The 20,976-nt window shown below is 41.6% G+C and overlaps 1 protein-coding gene across 24 annotated transcripts in view; it reads right to left on the reverse strand.

Annotated features, from left to right (window-relative positions):
• Positions 1–20,976, reverse strand: part of CCDC91 (coiled-coil domain containing 91) — a 168,600-nt gene that overhangs the window by 71,624 nt on the left and 76,000 nt on the right. For 22 of the 24 annotated variants that reach the window (XR_014156538.1, XM_081861373.1, XM_081861389.1 and 19 more), the window contains 2 exons: positions 12,482–12,589; positions 2,457–2,549 (listed from right to left, as the gene is read on the reverse strand). Coding sequence is in view for 23 of the 24 variants with exons in the window: in XM_081861373.1 (XP_081717499.1) it covers positions 2,457–2,549; positions 12,482–12,589 (201 nt within the window). In the remaining variant the exon portion in view is untranslated. The remainder of the gene's footprint in view (positions 1–2,456; positions 2,550–12,481; positions 12,590–20,976) is intronic. The other 2 variants (XM_081861384.1, XM_081861383.1) reach the window with 2 other exon arrangements.

Genomic DNA, 20,976 nt, shown 5'->3' on the forward strand with positions numbered 1-20,976 from the left:
GGATTAAGACTGCATTACTGCAATGTACTCTGTGTGGCGTTTCTTTCGCATTTGACCTGGAAGCTGCAGTTAAGTGAAGAATGCAGTTAAGGAACGAGAGCCTGTCAACATAGAATACCTGTGCTCAGAGATCTGCACTGTTTGCCGATTTGCTACCAGGCCAAGTTCAAGGTGCATATGAAGTATATGAAGCCCTCAACAACTTGGGACCACCTTACCTACGAGACCGCTTTGATCGGCAGAATTGGCATTACTGCAGGTGCCACATAATACTGGTTCCACATTTGTAAGAACTTGATCATTTAGTGTGGCAGCACCTGCAATATGGAACTCCCTGCCTATTAAGATTAAACGGGACCTGAGAAGAGCAGGCGCCTTTGCTATGCTGTTTCCTGTGCCTGCTAAAAACATTCTTGCTTAATATTATTATTATTATTATTATTATTATTATTATTATTATTATTATTATTTATACCCTGCACTTCCCGGGTCAGAAAACCGGGCTCAGGGAGGCTAACAACAAATTTAAAACACTTAATTGTAGAAGCTGCATAAAATACAGTATAAAAACATAAGTAACAATAAAATTCAAAGTTCAAAAATCAATTTGGGGAAAATGCATCTAATAAGCATTAGATAGTCACCAGGGCTAGCTGGCTGAATTAGTCCTACTTGGGCCAGCGAGGAGACATGGGGAGAATTAGCTGTGGGGTCCCAGAGCGGGGAATCTTCATAAAAAGGGGAGGGGGGAGGAAGGGGAATAAAAGATCAGGCTGAATTCAAATTAAAGGCCAAGCAGAATAGCTCTGTCTTACAGGCCCGAGGGAAGGAGGTTAAATCCTGACAAGCCTACCCAGATGCTTAGAAGGTTGAAATAATTTTATTCTGTTTTAGTATTTTACCTTTTGTATGTTTTAAAGTAGCGTTGTTATTTTTTGTGATTTTATTGTCTTATCTTTTTGTAAGCTGCTTTGAGGTTGTTGTTGTTTTTTACAATCAAGAGGTGTATAATTTTTACTCAATAAACAACTAAATCAAATAACCCTACCCTCTAAGGTCCCATTTCCCCTCATGTGCAGTCATCAGCCCTAAGGAGAGGTGCAAGGCATGAACTTTGTTCTAGATCCTAGAGCTTTGATGTGGCCACAGAGCACAGTTTTCAGTCCCAAAAAGGACTGAGGAGCACAGTAAATGTTGGCAAGAGGGAAATGCCTAAGGTGAAAAGCCTAGCCTATGGCTTTTGTTTTTTAATTTTATTTTATTTCAGGGTTAAAAAACAAACAAACAAACAAACAAACAAACCCAAAGGATCCCCCCAGTAAGATCAGCTAAATAAATATAACCTTTAAAACCCTCTGTCTTCTCCTTTCCCACTCAACAGAAAAAACAAAATAAAAGGGTAGGGTGGCATAGCCTAGCCTATGGGGAGGTTTTCCATTCCTGAAGGGGTGTTGTGGTTCTGGACTGTCAGGAGTTAACACTCCAGAAGCGTTCTTATTGACTGGGTGCACTGCCCACAGGATCCGAGCATTTTATTCCTTTGATCTGTGCTCTGTGGGGGCTGAGCTCTCTCTGAAGAGCAGTCTGTCTGAGAATGTGAGCAAGGTCGTTTCGTTTTTTGTTAAGAGGCAGAAAGCTGCAAACATGCAGCTAGATTCTGTAGGTTTTTCTTTTCTGTTTTGAATGCTTCTAAATAAAGAGTTTTAGATTAGAAGCACTGGTGTCGAGCTGAGTTATTGAGGACACCACGTTGACACAGACAAGCCATTTTACGCTGCGTGTGAACTATGCTATTACCCGGCAACTGGAGAGAGTGGCAGCGCGCGGAGTGGAAGCGTGTGGGCACCATTGGAAGTTTGTCGGAGTGGCAATAAATCAAATTTATTGCAGGGCTGTTGCAGCAGACTCAGTGGGTCAATAGATATACGACCCAACAAACTTTAACAAAGGGTCTTAGTGAAGAAAGGAAGATCTGGAGGGAGGAGAGATAGGACTTGAAATAAAAGATAAAATAGTGGACAGAAAGTGTAAAATGCTAGCATTGCTTAAAAAACCCTTTTGAGAAAAATGCATTTCCTCAGCCCATTTTATGCAGAGGAGTCTTCCACCCCAAACAAAAGATTGCCTGCACCCCCAAACCACCAAATAAATGTTATTTGTTCTCAGCGCTATGTACCTCAAATGACACTCTACTACCACCAAGCTTCTAAGCAGGGGTTGCCAATATTTTTGGACTTGCGTGTTAATTGCAAATTGGAGAAATTATTGTGGGCAAAATGCGCTGAAACACCACAATCAAGCACACATCAGAACCTATTCTATTGCCTGCCACAGGGTGCTTCTCTCAAGGCCAATTTCACCGGGGGGTGGGCACCAGGGAAGCTTTCTATGGGTACCTGCAGGAAATCGTTGACCCCTGGGTTTTAAAAACTTTAAAGTTTGTATATACAATGTACCTTATATTTTTGTGATTGCTGCAGCAAAGATTCTTCTGTTTTTTTTTCTAACACTTTGTGCTCTTTGTCCAACATATCAAGCAACCTTTGATGCTATAAAAGAAGAGGATCATATGCTATGACTCTGCAACTGCATTAGTGGCAAATGAGAGCTGGTAAAAGGAACAGGTTGTTACAGATAATATATAACACATGTAGACACATATATATGTTCTGTGTGTGTACTGAGCAGCAGTAAAGGGAAATTGCAGGTTATATGAAATTATACTGATACCTTGTCATCTGCTGTGTATGCACAACTTCATTTTTATGTAGTACATAGAAACAAGATCAGTGACTCCACTAGGATATGCAGTAAAAATGGTGACAATTCACTTGTAATGTTAGTAAGTATTTAAAATATGGATTTTAAAAACATTTCAATTTAGTTTGTGCTTATTTTTACCACTGTTTATTCCAATAATTTATATCCTACCTAATGATAACTGAAGCTAGCATAAATGATATACGGAGCTGCTTTTTATAAAATATTGTATATGTAATTAAAAACACACCGGAACTAAAAAGTATTTACTGTTTGATGGGCAATGATGGGGCCAAATGGCTTTCCCTGAGGAAAAGTGCAGTGTGTGTGTCTTATTTTCACACACTAATTTTCCCCTAACTTTCACTGTGCATGCTTATCGCTTTCTCCTAGCCTGGCTCCGATATCAAGTGAGCTAAAGCAAAAGTGCAAGGGCACGGGGAGATAAAGACAAGATGGGCATTGTTCAGCTCCCCTCATCCATATGCCCCTTCTACAATAAAAATTAAACATCCCCTGCCCTTGATCTGCAAACAGTGGATACAAGAACATCCATTTGTGCCTCCTAAGCCCGTCCCTAGACAGCCAGAACAGATGTTGCCAGACCCAACAAATATGTGAAAATAGTTGACTTGTGAGCAAGTGCAACATCTCTTTTAGGTTCACATGGGGATATGACAGCAGCTGCTACTGCGCTAAGAAAAACTGCACAATCTATTAATATAAAAATAATAAAACTTGAAGTTTTTTCTAATCACTGATGTAGCTTCTGCAATCTTCCATGTGGCCATGCTTTCAAGTGTAAATTTTAAAAGACAAAAGCAAAGGGGGATGTTTTTCAAAATAATATCTGCAATGGCTCTGAATATGGATATCAAAGATGACAAAGAACAGTTAGTTCTAAAATGCACACAAGTGTGTCCCTTTCCCATTAAACAATAAGGGTGGCCCAAGAGGTTTTAAAGATTATTGACTATGTTGTTCAGTATAAAGTATGTAAAATTAACTGAAGAGATTTACAGACCATCTTCAAGAACAGGTTTTGCTCAGAAATTTGGATAAAGGCCTGAATAAAGCACCGTAACTGTTTGCAATGCTTTTGCCCCTCTGGCTTTCTCAAGACATCTTCCCTGGCCTTGATCTCTAAAAGCAGGATCCTCTACCAACACACTTAAAAAAACCTTAACATCTGTAGGGAAAAATTAAGGAGTTTTAAGTAAAATATTTTGGGAAACTGTTTGGTATGTACAGACAGGAAACATTTGCTAAAATAATTTCAGTCAGTTCCTACAGAACGTTTGTGTAGTGGGTGGAATGGGGAGGAATTAGACACATAAGCTCAACTGGGTTTGGAAAACAGATTTAGAAAAGTATTTCTTGAAACTTATCAATACCTATCTGAATGAAGACCTCTTAGCTGAACAGCTAAGAGGCTCCTGGGAGGCCAGAGAGACACTGCTGGAACAACTCTTGGGTTGGGGTAACTAGCTAAAATGTTTTAAACTGTTCTAATTTTGGTTCCCCTGTTTTGTTTTTGTCATTTAGTGTTGGCTAAATGTTTAGTTGAGGTTGGCGGTTATTTTAATTTGGGTAACTGTAAACTGTTTATTGTTATTATTATTATTATTAGTTTCTATTGATTTATTGGTTTGTTTCTTGCTTGTATAGGGTATTTTTTAATGTTTGATGTTTTGTTGTGACTTTATATATGTTGTAAGCTGCCCAGAGTGGCTGGGGCAACCCAGCCAGATGGATGGGATATAAATTTAACCACTGCCACCACCAGCAGCAGCATTAGGATCAGGACAAGTATTAGTCACTTCCAGGATAAAATGCCTGAACACAGGACTGTGCTACTTTAATGTCTCAATAATCAGAGTGTGATTGAACTTTTTGCCAGATGACACCACCACTGAATTGAAAAATTCCCCTGTAAGTTACACTTGATATGAGACTGTTGCTGAAAAGTGTTCCATGTCATGTACTCCATCCTCAGTCTAGTGTTGGGGGACGCTTACCTGTGTTGCAATTTCTTAGGCCCCTTGACATTCTTCCTGCTGTTCCCCCCCCCAAATATCTTTTTGCACAGGACCATAGGCTTTTTTTTGGGGGGGGGAAGTACCATTCCAGTGAATGGGGACTTTTTGCAAACCCTTTTTTGCTGCAGGGAGTGGGGGAAGAATTGATGGAGAAAGGGAGATAAAGTTTAAATGATTATGTGGATGATGTGCAGATGTTTGGAATGACAATATGGATGGATGGTGTATAGACAACTGCATATGTATTAATGGGGGAAGAACAGAGGTGGCTTTGGCACCACCCACTTGTGGCTCTCACACCACTCACCATTGGCACGTAGCCCCCAGAATGTTACCCTCAAGCTGGAAAAGGTTCCTCAACCTTATCTTAAAGGAAGGCAAAACTGTATTTGGATCGGGCTCCACCCAACATGGCGACGAAGGTAGTTACCAAGTAATTTCGCTTACCCTTATCAAAGTTTTAAGTGGTTTTAAGCGGTTTTTACCCTCTCCTGTTTTTATCCGAGAGTTTTAATGATCTGCTGGCTGTGCTGGCTTTTATCCGTGAGTTTTAATGATCTGCTGGCTGTGCTGGCTGTCTTTTATTATCTCTTTTATTACCGCCACGGCTGCCGCCGCCCCCCTAACTGGGTGAGACAAGTGAAAGGCAGTATTCTTGTGAGAAAGACTAAAGGATTTAAGGAGCTCCCCAGCACAGTGCCCACGACGGTTCCCCTGCAAAATTGATTATGGGCCATGGAAAACGCCCAAGAGACTCTGACGAGGCATTATCCTCTCCGAGGCCTAAGCAATCAAGGAAGGGCTCACTTAAAGGAGGGAGAGGCCCCGAGGAATGTACTTACTCAATAGCAACTCAAAATCATTTCGATCCCCTAATTGCCCTTGAAATAACATCAAAAGATGAGGTCCCTGAGACGCTACAAATTGGAAACGCTAATGGTAACACAAATGGGGATGGTCCCTATCCAAAGGAGGTGTTGGTAGCCGAATCTGCGGACTGCTCAGGATGCGAGCAACTCCATCTAGTAATTAGAACTCTAAACTGTATATTTAAGAGAATTGAAGGCCTATCCTCTCAGCTGCATAGCCTTCAGCAAAAACTGGATGACCAGCCGGTTCAGACAGCCCAAGACGGGGCAGTAGATGTTCCATTGTGCCGGCAGAAAGCTCCTCCAAACACTGATCGTATGAAGAACTGCAAATACAATCTCAACCCCTCACTGAATCGCCAATCCCTGATTCTACATCCAAGGAAGATTTCCCTAACCTTCCGGGAAAGGGACCCAAGTTGGGCAACGCTACATGGGACTAAAGAGCACCTCAGATGGCTTCTAAAACTCGAGTCATCACAAATAGATCTTTGTGCTGTGCTTCCCTTAGTCCGCCAGAACAGATATCAGAGAATAATGCTGGCTTTTCACTCTGCAAAAATCCCCTCTCTTATTATTCAGCAAAAAGTGTTTTTGAATAGTCTTGGCATTTTTCCAACGAGAGTTTTCATGGACTCCATAATTAGACCCCTCCTATCGGAGGGTTTAATCAAGGAGACGGTACAACCTTCCCGTCCTGAACCACAAAAGAGGGCTGAGCTGTACACCTCATGTCTGGGCCAGTCCCATAGTACCCCCACTCCTACAACTAAACACTATGATTGTGCCAGTAACTCTTTGACACCCCAGGAGGAAAGAGAGCTTATCACCTCCTTTGGAGAGTTACCAGCGATGGAACAACAAGAAATTATAAATAGGCTGGACTCACTTAAACTTCAGCTCCTAAGTATCGCCTGTAATGGAGTTCCTATGAATAATACCCACTCTAACTTAGCGGTGCCATGCCCCATGGAAGTGGAAACAACAATCCTCCAAAATCCAGCATATAAGGTGCCATCTGCATTGGATGGGAAGGTTTCACTGCTGGAGGTAGATGCTTCTCCTCCCCTTCATGCTGGTAACTCATCCCTGCTTTTAATAGACTTATCTGTTCCCTCTGAGATTAACCGATCAAAGAATGAATCTCAGGATAACACTCCCCTGGATAAATCGTCGCCCCTGCATCCCTCCATGCTGGACTTGGAATCAACATACATCGAAGACCATCCACGACCTGAGACGGTAGTGGCCACTCCAAGTCAGGCTTCTCCACCAAAAACCCAAAAATTACGTGAGGAAGACACTATAGTGTCGAGAGTCAACACAGAGTGGACTGAAGACCCAGCAGGAAATATAAATCAAATGATCACAAGTGTATTGGTTAGATCCCCAAAGAGGACGGCTCCAGCGGACTTCGCAGGAGCCTCTTCAGTGCCTAGTTGGGCCCGACAGCTAAAAACGCCAAATATTATCTCTACTCACCAGGATGCTAACTCTTTTCTGCCCCCCAAAAATTCTGGCCCTTGCGATTTGATCGTGCCACAACCAGCTCGCACCAGAGCAAAAGACTCACCACAACCGGCGCACACCAGAGCAAAAGACTCACCACACCAGGACGTCAACCTTCAGCAAAGGAAAATAACGGACTTCTTTATGGGAGCGTCCCTGCTGCATAAGAGCTCCCCACAAGAATTTAAATGACGGTTAGCCGGACAACCCCAAAAAACACCAATATCGATCCTCTGTTGGAACATCGCTGGTTGGCGTAGGAAAAAATGTGACCCAGAATTCCAGTCGTATATCAATTAGTTTCATATCATTCTATTGCAAGAAACTTGGGAGGAGGGTGAAATTGTTATAAACGGATTCAACCTACTATCTCTGCCAGCTTGCCCCTCCCAGAAAGGAGGACGGCCGAAAGGTGGTCTAGTAATTGGTATCTCACTGAAGCTGCATTTCAAATTTTCATTAGTTTTGACTGCTCCTCCCTATGCTTTATCCGGGTTGATGTCGGGGGGGAAAGTATCACTGCTAATCTCCAATGTCTACCTCCCGCCAGGGGGTTCGTCCCTTGAACTGCATGATAGATGGGAAATATTAGAAGATCACTTAGTATCATGCCGAGTCAAATATTCCAATAGCCAATTCTTAATTGGGGGTGACTTTAACGCACGCATAGCAGCAAATTGGGTCGATTTAACTAAAGCTAAATGGTGGTCTGCTCCATGCCTTGACAATTATGATTTGAGACATGCCTTGAGGAGAACCTCAAAAGACTCTAAAGTAAATGAGGCTGGAGTACTCCCTTACCAAATGGCTATTCGCTTAAACCTAGTACCCCTGAATGGTTGCTGCCCTCCTGATATACCGGGGGAGTATACCCACCTAGGCATAAAATCAAACAGTGTATTAGATTACCTTTTAGCCTCGAGTGAGCTGATGCCGAAAGCTCTCTCTTTTAAGATTGACAATATTCAGTTCAGTGACCACCTTCCACTTGCTGCTACGTTTGACCTAGACTGGCACGGGGACGAGTACAGTCATCCAACTCAATTAGATACTAACACAGAAAACCCGGTAGAGGGTATTAATACGGCATTACGAGTGAAGGGTATAAAGTGGTCTGTAACGCAGGCTCAAAAATATTCTGAATTTTTTCAGCAGGAGATCATACAAACCTATTCAGCCCTTGACATAACTTCATATGAACACGATCAAACTATTAATCTATTTGCCAATCTGCTGAATGACCTCACGTCATTCTTTACTGTCCCAACCCACCAGGCAAACAAGCCAAACAACATCTTTGTGCTATTTATAATGATTACAAATCCTCAGGGGCGACTATGCTTCCCAAGGAGTACTATCAGGCAAAATCAGCTTACAAATATGTGCAAAAAAAGGCCAAACAGGAATGGCAACTGAACCGCTGGCACGCACTTATAGCTGCCTCAAATACCCGTAATTCCCGAAAATTCTGGATGCTGGTTAACAGAAAATCTAAAAGATACCCTCTATCAGTTATTCCTGCCCCGGTTTGGGAATCCTTTTTAAGGAACTATTTTGCCTTACCAGACCTTAATATTAATACAATCGATGGATTCTATGAGCAGCTCCCTCTTTGGCCACCCACTGACCCGGAAGAAATCCACGGACTCATTTCTAATCTCAAAGTTGGAAAAGCCCCCGGTCCTGACCTAGTTCCGGCGGAAGCTAGAAAAATTCATGCAGACTGGTGGGCGAAAATCCTGGCCGTTACTTTTGATGCCGTAAACAACAGTGGGAAGGTTCCAAGAATATGGAAGGATGCGATTATTATTCCAATTCATAAAAAGGGCTCGACAGATGACCCGGGAAATTACAGGAATATTAGTTTATTGTCAATAATTGGAAAATATATGCACGGTTCTTGTTAACTAAGCTTACTAAGTGGGCCGAAGAGAACAACCTGATTGGGCCTGAACAGGCTGGTTTTAGACCGAATCAGTCAGCGGCTGATCATGTCTTAGTTTTATACCACCTTGCCCGGAAATATTCCGCCCCAAATAGAGGCCAACTTTGTGCGGCCTTTATTGATTTAAAGGCCGCTTTTGACAGCATCCCCAGAGGATTACTCTGGGGAAAATTAGCACGATGGGGAATAGACAAAAGACTTTTGTGGCTAATAACTAAATTGCATGACGGATCGGCCGCTAGGGTGAGAATCACTCCAGCCTGCGACCTCTCAAATTCAGTAACCATCAATAGAGGTGTTCGTCAGGGATGTATCCTTGCGCCAACCCTTTTAAATCTATTTATAAGTGATATGAGGGCGCCTCTGATAGATTCTCAAGAAACGATCCACGCCCCCGTCTTGCCCAATATCGTTGCCAATATCGTGATCCTATCTTTTTCAAGAGTTGGCCTTAGGAGGGCATTAAAATTTTTCGAAGTTTACTGCAAATCAAATTTTCTTACAATTAATCATGCCAAGTCCAAAGTACTAATTTTCACTAAGAGTCGAAAAACCTATAATTGGAGAATAGACGGAAAAGCCATTGACCAAGTCTTTAAATTTCAATACTTGGGAGTCCTTCTCCAACACAACATGGGCTGGAAGGTCCATCTTGCATATGTATTAAATAGAGCTAAAGCCCTTTCCTTTGCGCTACTGCGTTTTTTCTTTTCAGATGGGGCTTTCCATATTCCATCAGTGTTAAAAGTCTTCAAGGCAAAGGTGATTGCAACAATAGCATATGCAATCCCAATATGGGGGTCCTTTGTTAATCTAACCCAATTGGAGGTAATCCAAAACCAGCTTCTAAGAAGGTTGCTAAAATTACCCAGGTGTGTAGGCAATACTGCTATACGACTCGAACTAAATGTTACATCTCTAGAAACCACATTATGGAAATGCATCCTCTGTTACTGGTTGGCATTATGGCATAAACTTCCAAATCTCCACTTGATACAGTGTCTCTGGAGAGATGACTTCCCTAGCCCTTGGGCAAAAATAATACATGGGAAACTTGTGTCCTTGGGACTATCTCCATCTGAACTACTAAAATTGGATTTAATTTCTGCCAAGAGAATTATAACTCACAAATTAGAGGAGATGGATTTACAATTTAATATTGCGACAGGTGGTGGCACCTGTTCGCCGATAAACCTTGGCTTAACACCTCCAACGAAACTTCCATCTTATCTAACTACCTTATATGTGGTGATGCACAGGTATGCCTTTATAAAGGCTAGATTCAATGTTTTCCCATCAAATGTGTTGGGTAACAGACTCTCCAACGGACAGATCTCACTCCTCTGTGACTGTAAAAGTGGATCTATAGAATCGTTATTTCATATAATCTTCTGTTGTCCATTACATTCGGCTTCATGGTCCAAGTTTCTGGCCCCATATTTATCGAAAATTGCTGACAGACCTCAGGAAGCCCAAATAATATACTTATTAAACGACGAAGACACAAGTAGATCCCTTGCAGTCGCTAGATACCTGATTAATGTCTTATTTCAAAAGAGGAGAAATGGATCACTGTTTGACTCTGACAGCTTAGCTAAACTTAAGAACCATCAATAAGTGCCAGAACTAAGACGCATATCTCCCAGAATCTGAGGGATTTGAATTGTGGTTTACATTGAGGGAGCTTATTGTGTATAGTGTTTACTTAATTGAAGTAAAATTGGTTTTATATGGGTGTTTTAACTTGGATTTTATACTGTTTAAATTGTATTGTTTATGGATAAATTTTGATGTATTGTTTTCGATATGGGCCAATGGCCGTAATAAATCAAACTTTGAACTTTGTATTTGGATCATATAATTTTTGTCTGCACCTTTGTGAAAATGAAGCTCAAAACAAAAGTTCAGAATTAGGCTACATTTCTTCTGCAAGTAGTTTTTCAAGCAACAGCTACAGATGAAAACTGTTTTGATGTAGAGTCAAATATAAATATGGTCTTGCGGTTTTTCATGATTCCTGGTAAAAAAAATCCAGGCAAAGGAAAAAATCTCTTTCCTGGAATGTGAGTCAAAGAAGATAATGTAAACAGATTTTATCATGTTCAGAAGCAGTTACTTTTTTATATTAAGCTTGTGTCTGAGGAATCACAGCAGGTACACAGCTGCATATAGTCGCAGCTACTTCAAAAGACCCATCTATCAAGAACAAGATGAACTGAAATGCAGTACAGAAACTGCTACAATCAAGGTTACAAACATGAAGGTGTAAACGAGCAGGCTGCATACTATATGTCTAACTCAGTAACAGTTGCTACAAATATTCCTATTGCACTGAAAAACTATGTAGAAAAGTCAATTTCTCAGGGAAAATGTGTAAGTAAAGCTTCCCTTTGACCACATTAAGTAATCCTTCACATACCATTCATTACATGGCTTCACTGAGCTGGTACATATAAAATGCTGCTCAGTCTCCTGCCACAAAGAGTTATAAGGAAGGGCGTTCTATGGATTCATTAACTCCCCCCTAACAACTCCTCCTCTTTAGTTTTACCACATACATTGTCACAAACTATAAGGAGTGCCAAGATACAGTTTACAACCATGGTTAGAAACAGGTTTGCAAACCCTAATTCCAGTATGAGTGGGGTGGGAGAGCTGAAAAAAATTTCTATCTGAAATGTGCAGGATGCACATTCACAACCCGCAGCGGCGTGCCTGCGCACACGCGGGTTGAGATTCGGCGCTTCTGTGCATGCGTGACCGCCGAAACCCAAAAGTAACCAGTTCTGGTACTTCCAGGTTTCGGCGGGTCCGTAACCCAAAAAAACACAACCTGAAGCGTCTGTAACCCGAGGTATGACTGTACACTATATAAATTATAAATTATTATATAAAATGTGCTTTAAATGTTCTTTAAAGGTATAGTGGGTACCCAGGCTTACACAAAAGTTTAATTATTTCCCTCCAGACCAGTGAACCTCTCAACAGAGAGTTAAATTTAATTAAATAACAGTTCATTGTTGCACCCAATTTATCTAAACATAGCCATACTATATGCTATGGTGGTTCATAATAGAATTATTATTATAATCAAAGGAACAGAGTGCAGAATTACACAATAATTTCAATACACCAAAGAAAGTTTTGGACTTGAGTTTCTCCAACAGCAGCCATTTAGGGCTGCACAGCAAGAAACATTTGAAATCCCGTAATGTATCTGGGATAAAATATGGATACTTAAAATGCAAGAAAATCCACTGTACATTTAATATGCCCTTATATGTCTAAGTAGCTCTTTGAATTCTGTCCCAGATATACATATTTTTATATAAACTTTTGCAAAGAGACATTGCAATTACTTGAGCAATAAGCAGTTCTTCACACTTTTGTGCCTGTTTTTCAATCACAGATGCATACTGTTTTTCAATGGTTTCTTTGCGTTGCTGAACCGTAGACTGCAGTAAGGCCTGAAACAAAGATACAGCAGATTGGTATAAATAGAGAAGACAGTCAGCCTGTGACTATAAATGCATGCAAATAGAATCTGGTATCAAAGTACACCCACAGATATGTACAATTTCTAAGGCAAATGTTAATATTAGTCTAATGCAAGTTTTATATTTCTAACAGAATTACATTCTTGCTTCTCATGTTCCTTTTTAGAATCTTACATTCGAAAGACTGGTAACAGATAGGGAAGGTGAGTAGTGCTGTTAAACAGATCCAATTCAGTGGGACCACACAAGACGAAATGCTTATGTGAGCCATGGAGGCGGGGGGGGGGGGGGAGCCAGACATATTTCCCTGGCTGACAAAACTCCACATCCTCTCAGCACACACTGTTAGATCCCATGGGCCAAGCATGATCTTCACAACCACAAGTAAAAACAGATGGAAATTATGAGTTATTTGAAAACATAGAAGCAATGCCCCCAAAATAGTGCACGCACCAACTTGAAGAGATCAGACATCAGAACTGTGAACATTAAGAAAGTGCCCCCCCCCCAATAAACCCCATCAACATGCTAAAACAGCAGTATGACGCAAGCAGAATCAGAGCCATACCAGGCTCAGGTAAGCAAAGCAGGAGGGGGAAGGAATCAGCCTTTGAAAAGGGTTATAAGAGAAGCAAGCTCACATTATGCCCAGCAATTTCCTTTAGTTGATTGCTAATCTTAGCTCTGTCTCATCCTTCCTGCAGTGGCACCGTCTAATTCAAATACTAATACCATATGCTATTTACGTTATTCCTTTAAAACGGATGTTCTATCCACTCAAAAGATATAACACTATGGTTAAATAGGCAACATAATGTTTAAATAAGTTTGACTGAACTATTTGCAATTACAATTATGCTAAAAGAGGCTTATTTTATAAAAAGCAGATCCTTGGCATGCACAGACAGCCAGACAAGCAAGCACAGCATTCCAAATCTAAAATAGATTTTTGGTTTTGAAAAATAAAATATGTATTTGGTGGAAAGCATTAAGCAAGATGATGCATATATGCAAACAGCCTAGAACAACAAAAAACCACACTAGTCATTGGCATTTTCCAATTACCTGTCTCAGCAAATACTGTTAATACACCTATTTGCTGCCTTTTAGCACTGTACTTGCCTCTCATACCCCTACAGTGGTACTTGCAGGCTTTGACAATGTACTCACCGGGGCAATTAATTACTTCAGTTACAATGAGGTTCTCAGGTTTTGCAATTTTTGCAGCTTATCATGTCGAATTCAGAAGGTGAGGAGACAGGGCAAGAGCCAATCTCTCTGTAGGTTACCTGTAGTTATTTTATCAATGCTAATCAACTAAGCAGGGAACCAAGATGAAAAAAAGCTAAATTGTTTTTAAGTACCAAATCTCTTTCCATCAGCAACCCTTGAAGTCAATGAGAGAATGGATAGCCTGTTTCCTAACTTAAGGGATTACTACTTCAGGCTAGCAGTTAAATGATAACCATTCTCTGTAAGGGTTTATTTTTATTATTTCTAAGGAAAAGCTTAAAAGCCACCTTGCTGCTGAAGGTCATTGATAACACTCAGTGTTATCAAAAGTAAGCAGCACTGCTTTCGTAAGTGAGCACCACTGAGCTTAGTGGAACTTACTCCATGGTAAGTTCCTACATATGCATAAGACTGGCTTGATGCCACACACAAATGGTAGTCCTTAGGGTACTGCACGATTCCTCCATGAAAAACTGCAATTCTTCTTTCAACATGGCAATAAAATCTGGTAGCCAGAAAGTTAAAACAGGCATCTTACTAGCCAAAATACACATTTCCCTACGCTGTAACGTTCACGTCAAATAACAACAATGTAGGTGTTTAATATTTGAGCGTATATAAAGCACATATATTTCTATGTAAAAAAGAACAGTCAAGCATTTGAAGGGAAGTAGGAGATAAAAAGCTGTAGAATGACCAATGTCAAATGTTCAGCAACTTGCAAAACGTCTGACAACACAATCCTATATATGTCTACTCAGAAGTAACAAAGCATTGAATTATATAACTCCATCAATTTCACCAGTTAATGGGTGTGCCTGCTAGTCACATAAAGTAATGGTTAACAGTTTACAGTAAATGCATTGATCTCTTTCTCCTCTCTGCTAGCAAGTGGGAACAGCAAGCCTTGGGTAAGTGTTACATCAAAACCAGAACAAATTCCTTCCAGTAGCACATTAAAGACCAACTAAGTCAGTTCTTGGTATGAGCTTTCGTGTGCATGCACACTTCTTCAGATAAAACCAGATCAAAACCAGAGTTCATGGTTTGTTTCACTTTAAGCAAACTGTGATCTAAAGCCAAAGTTGGTTGTTGTTTTTTACCAACAGTGGGGGTTTTTTTGGTTAAGTAAACCACAATCCCTGGTTTGAAGTGGAAAGGAACGAAGCAGGAGCTTACAAAAAGTGTGCTTACAAAAAGCAATGATATGGATATGCAGTCAATATCCACAATTAAAATGCATATAATTTTGTTGCATTATCATGATAGGACTGGGCTTCACAGTTGGCTAGTAGAAACCAGTGCTTGGCTACAAAGCCCAACTGTAATTCTAAGTACTTGCAGCACATCTTTTTTCAGTAAAAATTAAACTTAGTTTTTCAAACACCAACATTCTTAGAGCAAACAAGCTTAGGGTAAACCTCTTAAGAGGTGTTTTGTTTTGCCAATTCAGAGCTATACAGTGCTACCTATAGTTACGAACTTAACTCATTCCGGAGGTCCGTTCTTAACCTGAAACTGTTCTTAACTAGAGGCGTGCTTTCGCTAATGGGGCCTCTTGTTGCTGTTGCGCCGCCGGCATACAATTTCTGTTCTCATCCTGTGGCAAAGTTTTCAACTCAAGGTAACTCTTTGAGGTTAGCGGAGTTTGTATCCTGAAGCATTTGTAACTCGAGGTATCAGTGTATAGATTTCAAACCAAGCTAAACATGGGTAGTGCTATCTAACAGGAATATTATTAAAATTATCACATGTAAATAATAGTAATAATAATAATTAATAATAATAATAAAAAATAATTTATTTATACCCCGCCCATCTGGCTGAGTTTCCCCAGCCAGCCACTCTGGACGGCTTCCAACAAAATATTAAAATACAATAGTCTATTAAACATTAAAAGCTTCCCTAAACAGGGCTGTCTTCAGATGTCTTCTAAAAGTCTGGTAGTTGTTGTTCTCTTTGACATCTGGTGGGAGGGCGTTCCACAGGGTGGGTGCCACTACCGAGAAGGCCCTCTGCCTGGTTCCCTGTAACTTGGCTTCTCGCAGGGGGGGAACCGCCAGAAGGCCCTCAGCACTGGACCTCCATGTCCATGCAGAATGATGGGGATGGAGACGCTCCTTCAGATATACTGGACCGAGGCCGTTTAGGGCTTTAAAGGTCAGCACCAACACTTTGAATTGTGCTCGGAAACATACTCGGAGCCAATGTAGGTCTTTCAAGACCGGGGTTATGTGGTCTCGGCGGCCGTTCCCAATCACCGGTCTAGCTGCCACATTCTGGATTAGTTGTTGTCAGAGCTGCCCGAGGTCCCAGCTCACAAAGGACCAATGCCATTCGTTGTTATATACAAAAGTCTTTATTGAAGTTCAGTTTCGATTTCAAAGCCGCGGCGCGCAGCTCTACGTCTCAAACTCTAGACCGCTGAAGCTCCGTCTGAATCTCCTCCCCCCAGACACCAGTTTAAGACTCTAGCCTTGCTCCACCTCTTCCTTTGCTCTTTCCTCCTCTGGGTCCGCCTGTCCGCTGGGGTCTTGCCCTTTCTGGACTCTTCTGACGCTGAGTCCCCTGAGTCTTCCCCCTGCCTCCGGCGGGCTTTAGGACCTGGTTCCCAATCCGGGTTTTCTGCTGTCCCGCGCGCCTGTACATTCGAACTTGGCGCCCGCGCCCAGCCAGCAACCTTCCTCCTGACCGTTACACTGCTCCTGTCACTGCTTCCCCCTTCGGGGGGGCTAGCTGGACCTGACTTCCCCTCTGTTCCCTCACTCTCCAATGGAGGCGTGGTCAGCCCTGACTCATCTTCTCTCCCTGCTGGAGGAGACGCTGGCCCTGATACATGGGACTCTTCCCCCCCACTACGCTCTGGTGGGGGAGCTGGTCCTGATCTCCCGCTGCTGCTTTGGGAGTCCCCGCTGGCCCCTTGCTTCTGGTGCGTCCCCCCTGGGACCCCCCTTGCCCTGGCCATCGGCGCCCCCCCCTGGGAATCTTCTGATTCGCTGGAGAAGCTCATGGAATCTCTCGGGCCACTGTCATACTCCCCTACGCTGCCCTCAGATTCTTCCCCTTCGTTCTCCATTTCCTCTCTCCCCTGTGCCTCTGCTCCTGAGCCCCTGACAGTTGTAGTTTCCAGGTCACCTTCAAAGGTAGCCCCACGTAGAGTGCCTTGCAGTAGTCCAAGCAGGAGATAACCAGAGCATGCACTACTCTGGCGAGGCAGTCTGTGGGCAGGTAGGGTCTCAGCCTCCGTACCAGATGGAGCTGCCCTGGACACAGAATTGACCTGCACCTCCATGGACAACTGTGAGTCCAGAATGACTCTCAGGCTGCACACCTGGTCCTTCAGGGGCACAGTTACCCCATTCAGGACCAGGGGGTCCTCCGCACCTGCCCGCCTCCTGTCCCCTCAAAACAGTAGTTCTGTCTTGTCAGGATTCAACCTCAATACAGTGGCACCTCGGGTTACATACGCTTCAGGTTACATACGCTTCAGGTTACAGACTCCGCTAACCCAGAAATATTTTTTTGAAAAAATAATTTTTATTAAGTTTCAGATTACCAAATTAAACACATCAAACCAATTAATCCAAATTATAACAATACATATCATGCAATCCAATTGTTTTCCAAATTAAAAATTTTTGTGGTGGATACCCATGCTTTTTGATCGGCAGGAGTCCAATCCTCGAATATTTGTGCTGCTTTCATCTTAAGAATGATATTTCCAGTCCCCCTTCTCAATCCTTGTCATTACTCATTTTCCTTTTCATTCACCTCCGAGTTGCTCCGCAAGTGGGTTGAAAAAAATAGTCTTATTTGTGTTTCTGTGTGGGCTTTGTACTGCTCTCTCGTAAATCACTCTCATCCAATAGTCCAGGCATTTCCGCTCGAGCAAGCAATCGCCATCTTGTTGTTCAGATGAAATACAGTCTAAAAGCTCGCTCTTTAGCTTTCCCGACCTGTTGCATCGTAAATTAGTCTTTTTCCAGGAGGGCTGCCCCTTCCAGTTCGCAATCTCATCGAAAGTAATAAATCTTCGGCTCGCCCTCCCCAAGACCAAACCTCCTGCAACACAGGTCTCGTATCAAATCTCCATTCTTACTGCGTCACAGGAGAGCCCTTCTTCTTTCCAAATCCTTCACAGAGTAAAACCTTTAAGTTCATATTATTCCCACACAATTCATTTTTAGTCCCATTTGCAATTAGTTGCTGTGACGGATCTTCTAAGAGGGAGGGTTATTAGGTAATCACATAGAACAAAAAAATAAAAAGTCGTTCCTCCCCCCTTTCATTTCCGTTGCATTCCATTCTACATACCATGTCTGTAGTACTTTGATGTAATCGTCCGTCTCAGTCTTCTTCATTTCAGTGGTAAAATTGTTAGCAGATAAGAACCTCCTGCCTCTCTTGAAGCATGTGCGTTATCTTTCACCAATTTTTTTCCTTTTAAGTAACACAACTAGATTCGCACCTGGAAGCAGCTTCGGAGGAGTTCCGAGGCCCGCCGAGGGTTGTGCACTCAGTGCCTCACCCCCTCCTTCTTCCGAACTCGGGGGTGATTTATGGCAACAGCGGGTGAAAACTGCATCTCTCCCCCCTGTAGAGATGAAGGGAGACTGATTTACTCCCCATAATCAGCCTCTAATTACCTCGTGCAGGCTGGATAGTTGTTAATATCCACCATCTTCCAAGGCGCCCCTAGCGGCCCCCCCCCCCGCTAACCCTGAAATAGTACCTCGGGTTAATAACTTTGCTTCAGGATAAGAACAGAAATCGTGCTCCAGTGGCGGAGCAGCAGCAAGAGGCCCCATTAGCTAAAGTGGTGCTTCAGGTTAAGAACAGTTTCACGTTAAGAACGGACCTCCGGAACGAATTAAGTACTTAACCCGAGATACCACTGTATACCCTAACCAATGATACTTCAATTTTATTTTTATTTCAGTTATTATTTATTGGAACATTTTATCCCATCTTCCGATTTAAAATAGCTTTCAAGAACCAATTAAAGGAAGGACAGAGTAAGAGAAGTACATTTTTTTAAAAGCAGCACACACCTAGAATAGAACCTGTAAGGTGATCAGGTGTCTTAAGGTGTCCAAATGCATAGCAAACAGATGGACAACTTTTTAAAATACACAGCAGTTTATTGAATGAAGATTTATTAGATGACAGTAATTTTTTATAAATCGCAAAAAAGGCACTGGGAGATTATTTTGAATTAAATCTTGATAATGGAACCAAGCTGCAAACAGTATGGGATGTCAGTAAGGCAGCTATGAGGGGACTGCTTATCCAACAAAACTCAACCAAGAAGAAATTAAGGGAAAAGAAAAAAAAGGAAATATTGGGTGAAATATTAGAGAAAGAAAAAAAATTAATAAAAAAACCAAATAAGGAGACAGTTAAGCAGGCAATTAAATTATTACAAACACAATATTTAATGATGATTAATGAGGAAATAGCGTGGAAAATTAGAAGGATGAAACAAAAGTACTTTGGACATGCCAACAAGCCAGGGAAACTGCTGGCATGGCAAATGAGGAAAAGTGAGCAAAAAAATTATATAAATAAGATAAAATCCAATGGTAAAGTCACAGATAAACCAAAGAAAATAAGGGAAGACTTCATTAAATATTTTACTGAATACTGAAAAGAAGATGTTGATGGAAGAATATATAAAAAGTAGTAACCTTCCAAAAATAAAAGAAAAACTGACATTATTTAATGCTGAAATAACAGTGCACGAATTTTTAGAAGCAATAAATCAAGTAAAGACAGGTAAATCTCCAGGACCAGATAGAATCTCAGCAAAGTATTATAAAAAATTAAGTGAACAGCTTGCGGTTCCCTTAAAGGACATGATGAATGAGATTTTAAAAATGGAGGAAGTCCGAAAAAGATGGAAAGAGGAGTATATAGCATTAATCCTAAAACAAGATTCAGAGATAATTTTAGTTAAAAATTATAGGCCCATTTCATTATTAAATAGTGATATAAACTGTTTGCATATATTTTAGCCAACAGAAGGATTTTTTTTGGGGGGGGGGAGAATATACACATTAAGATCAAGCAGAATTTCTTGATTCTGATTCTTGATTCTTTTCACAAAGGGCAGCAAATATATTCCAGCAGCCATAAGGGTTTTCAACGCAAAACTCGTTTCCCAACTCCTGTACGCTGCAAATGTCTGGCATAATGGGGACCTGCCAAAGCTAGATGGCTTTCAGGCAAAATTTCTACGATCTCTGCTGCAGGTTCCCAACTGTGTCCCCAACTCCATATTTCTGTTAGAAGCTGGTGAATGCCCAATTTCAATTAAAGCGTGGTGGGCTGCCCTAAAACATTGGCTCAGGATTTCAGTGTTTGATCTAGAGAAGGGTTTCTACCAACACCTGACCAATTTGTCAGCAAATGGCAGAAAACCATGGCTAAAAAAGCCACCCCTATTCGTCTGTCACCCCCCCCCAACTGTATTACCTGGGTTATGAAGGCGCCCTAAAGACGTTAAAGCAAAGATTATGGGATAATGCACACAGTGACTTGCGATCTCGATCACACACATTCTGTAGTCCGCTAGCAGTAGGAGTACAATATGGGCATGTCTTTAAGTTAACATCTTACATTAAAAACCTGACAGTACCAAACTATCGAAGGCTTTTCACCAAAGCCAGACTAAATGTCTTTCCTTCTGCAGTGTTGGATGGTAGGTTGAGAGGAGTTCCCTACCAGGACAAACTTTGCTGGTGTGCTCAAGACATCGATTCCATAAAACATATTTTGTTGCTTTGTGCAAAATATGAGGAAGCCAGGGCTGAACTGATACTACCCTTGCTGGTACTTTTCCCGGGAAAATCAGAGGCTCACTATGTCAGGTTCCTATTGGAAGACCGGACAAATGCTAGAACATTAGCAGTAGCAAAGTTTTTATCGGTGGTTGCAAGAACCAATGATCCCTATATTCTGAACAAAATGCTTGTTTAAACTGGAGGTAGGCTGTATGAATTGTGTATTGCTTTGTAAAGATTTGTTGGGTCTCTGGACCGTAATAAAGATTGATGATGACAATTTGAGGATTGGATAAGGCTTTGGAAAGTGAATTTGAAATTTACAGATTACATATTGTTGAA

This window comes from Podarcis erhardii (assembly GCF_964252035.2).
Source record: "Podarcis erhardii genome assembly, chromosome: 5".
Lineage (NCBI taxonomy): Eukaryota > Metazoa > Chordata > Lepidosauria > Squamata > Lacertidae > Podarcis > Podarcis erhardii.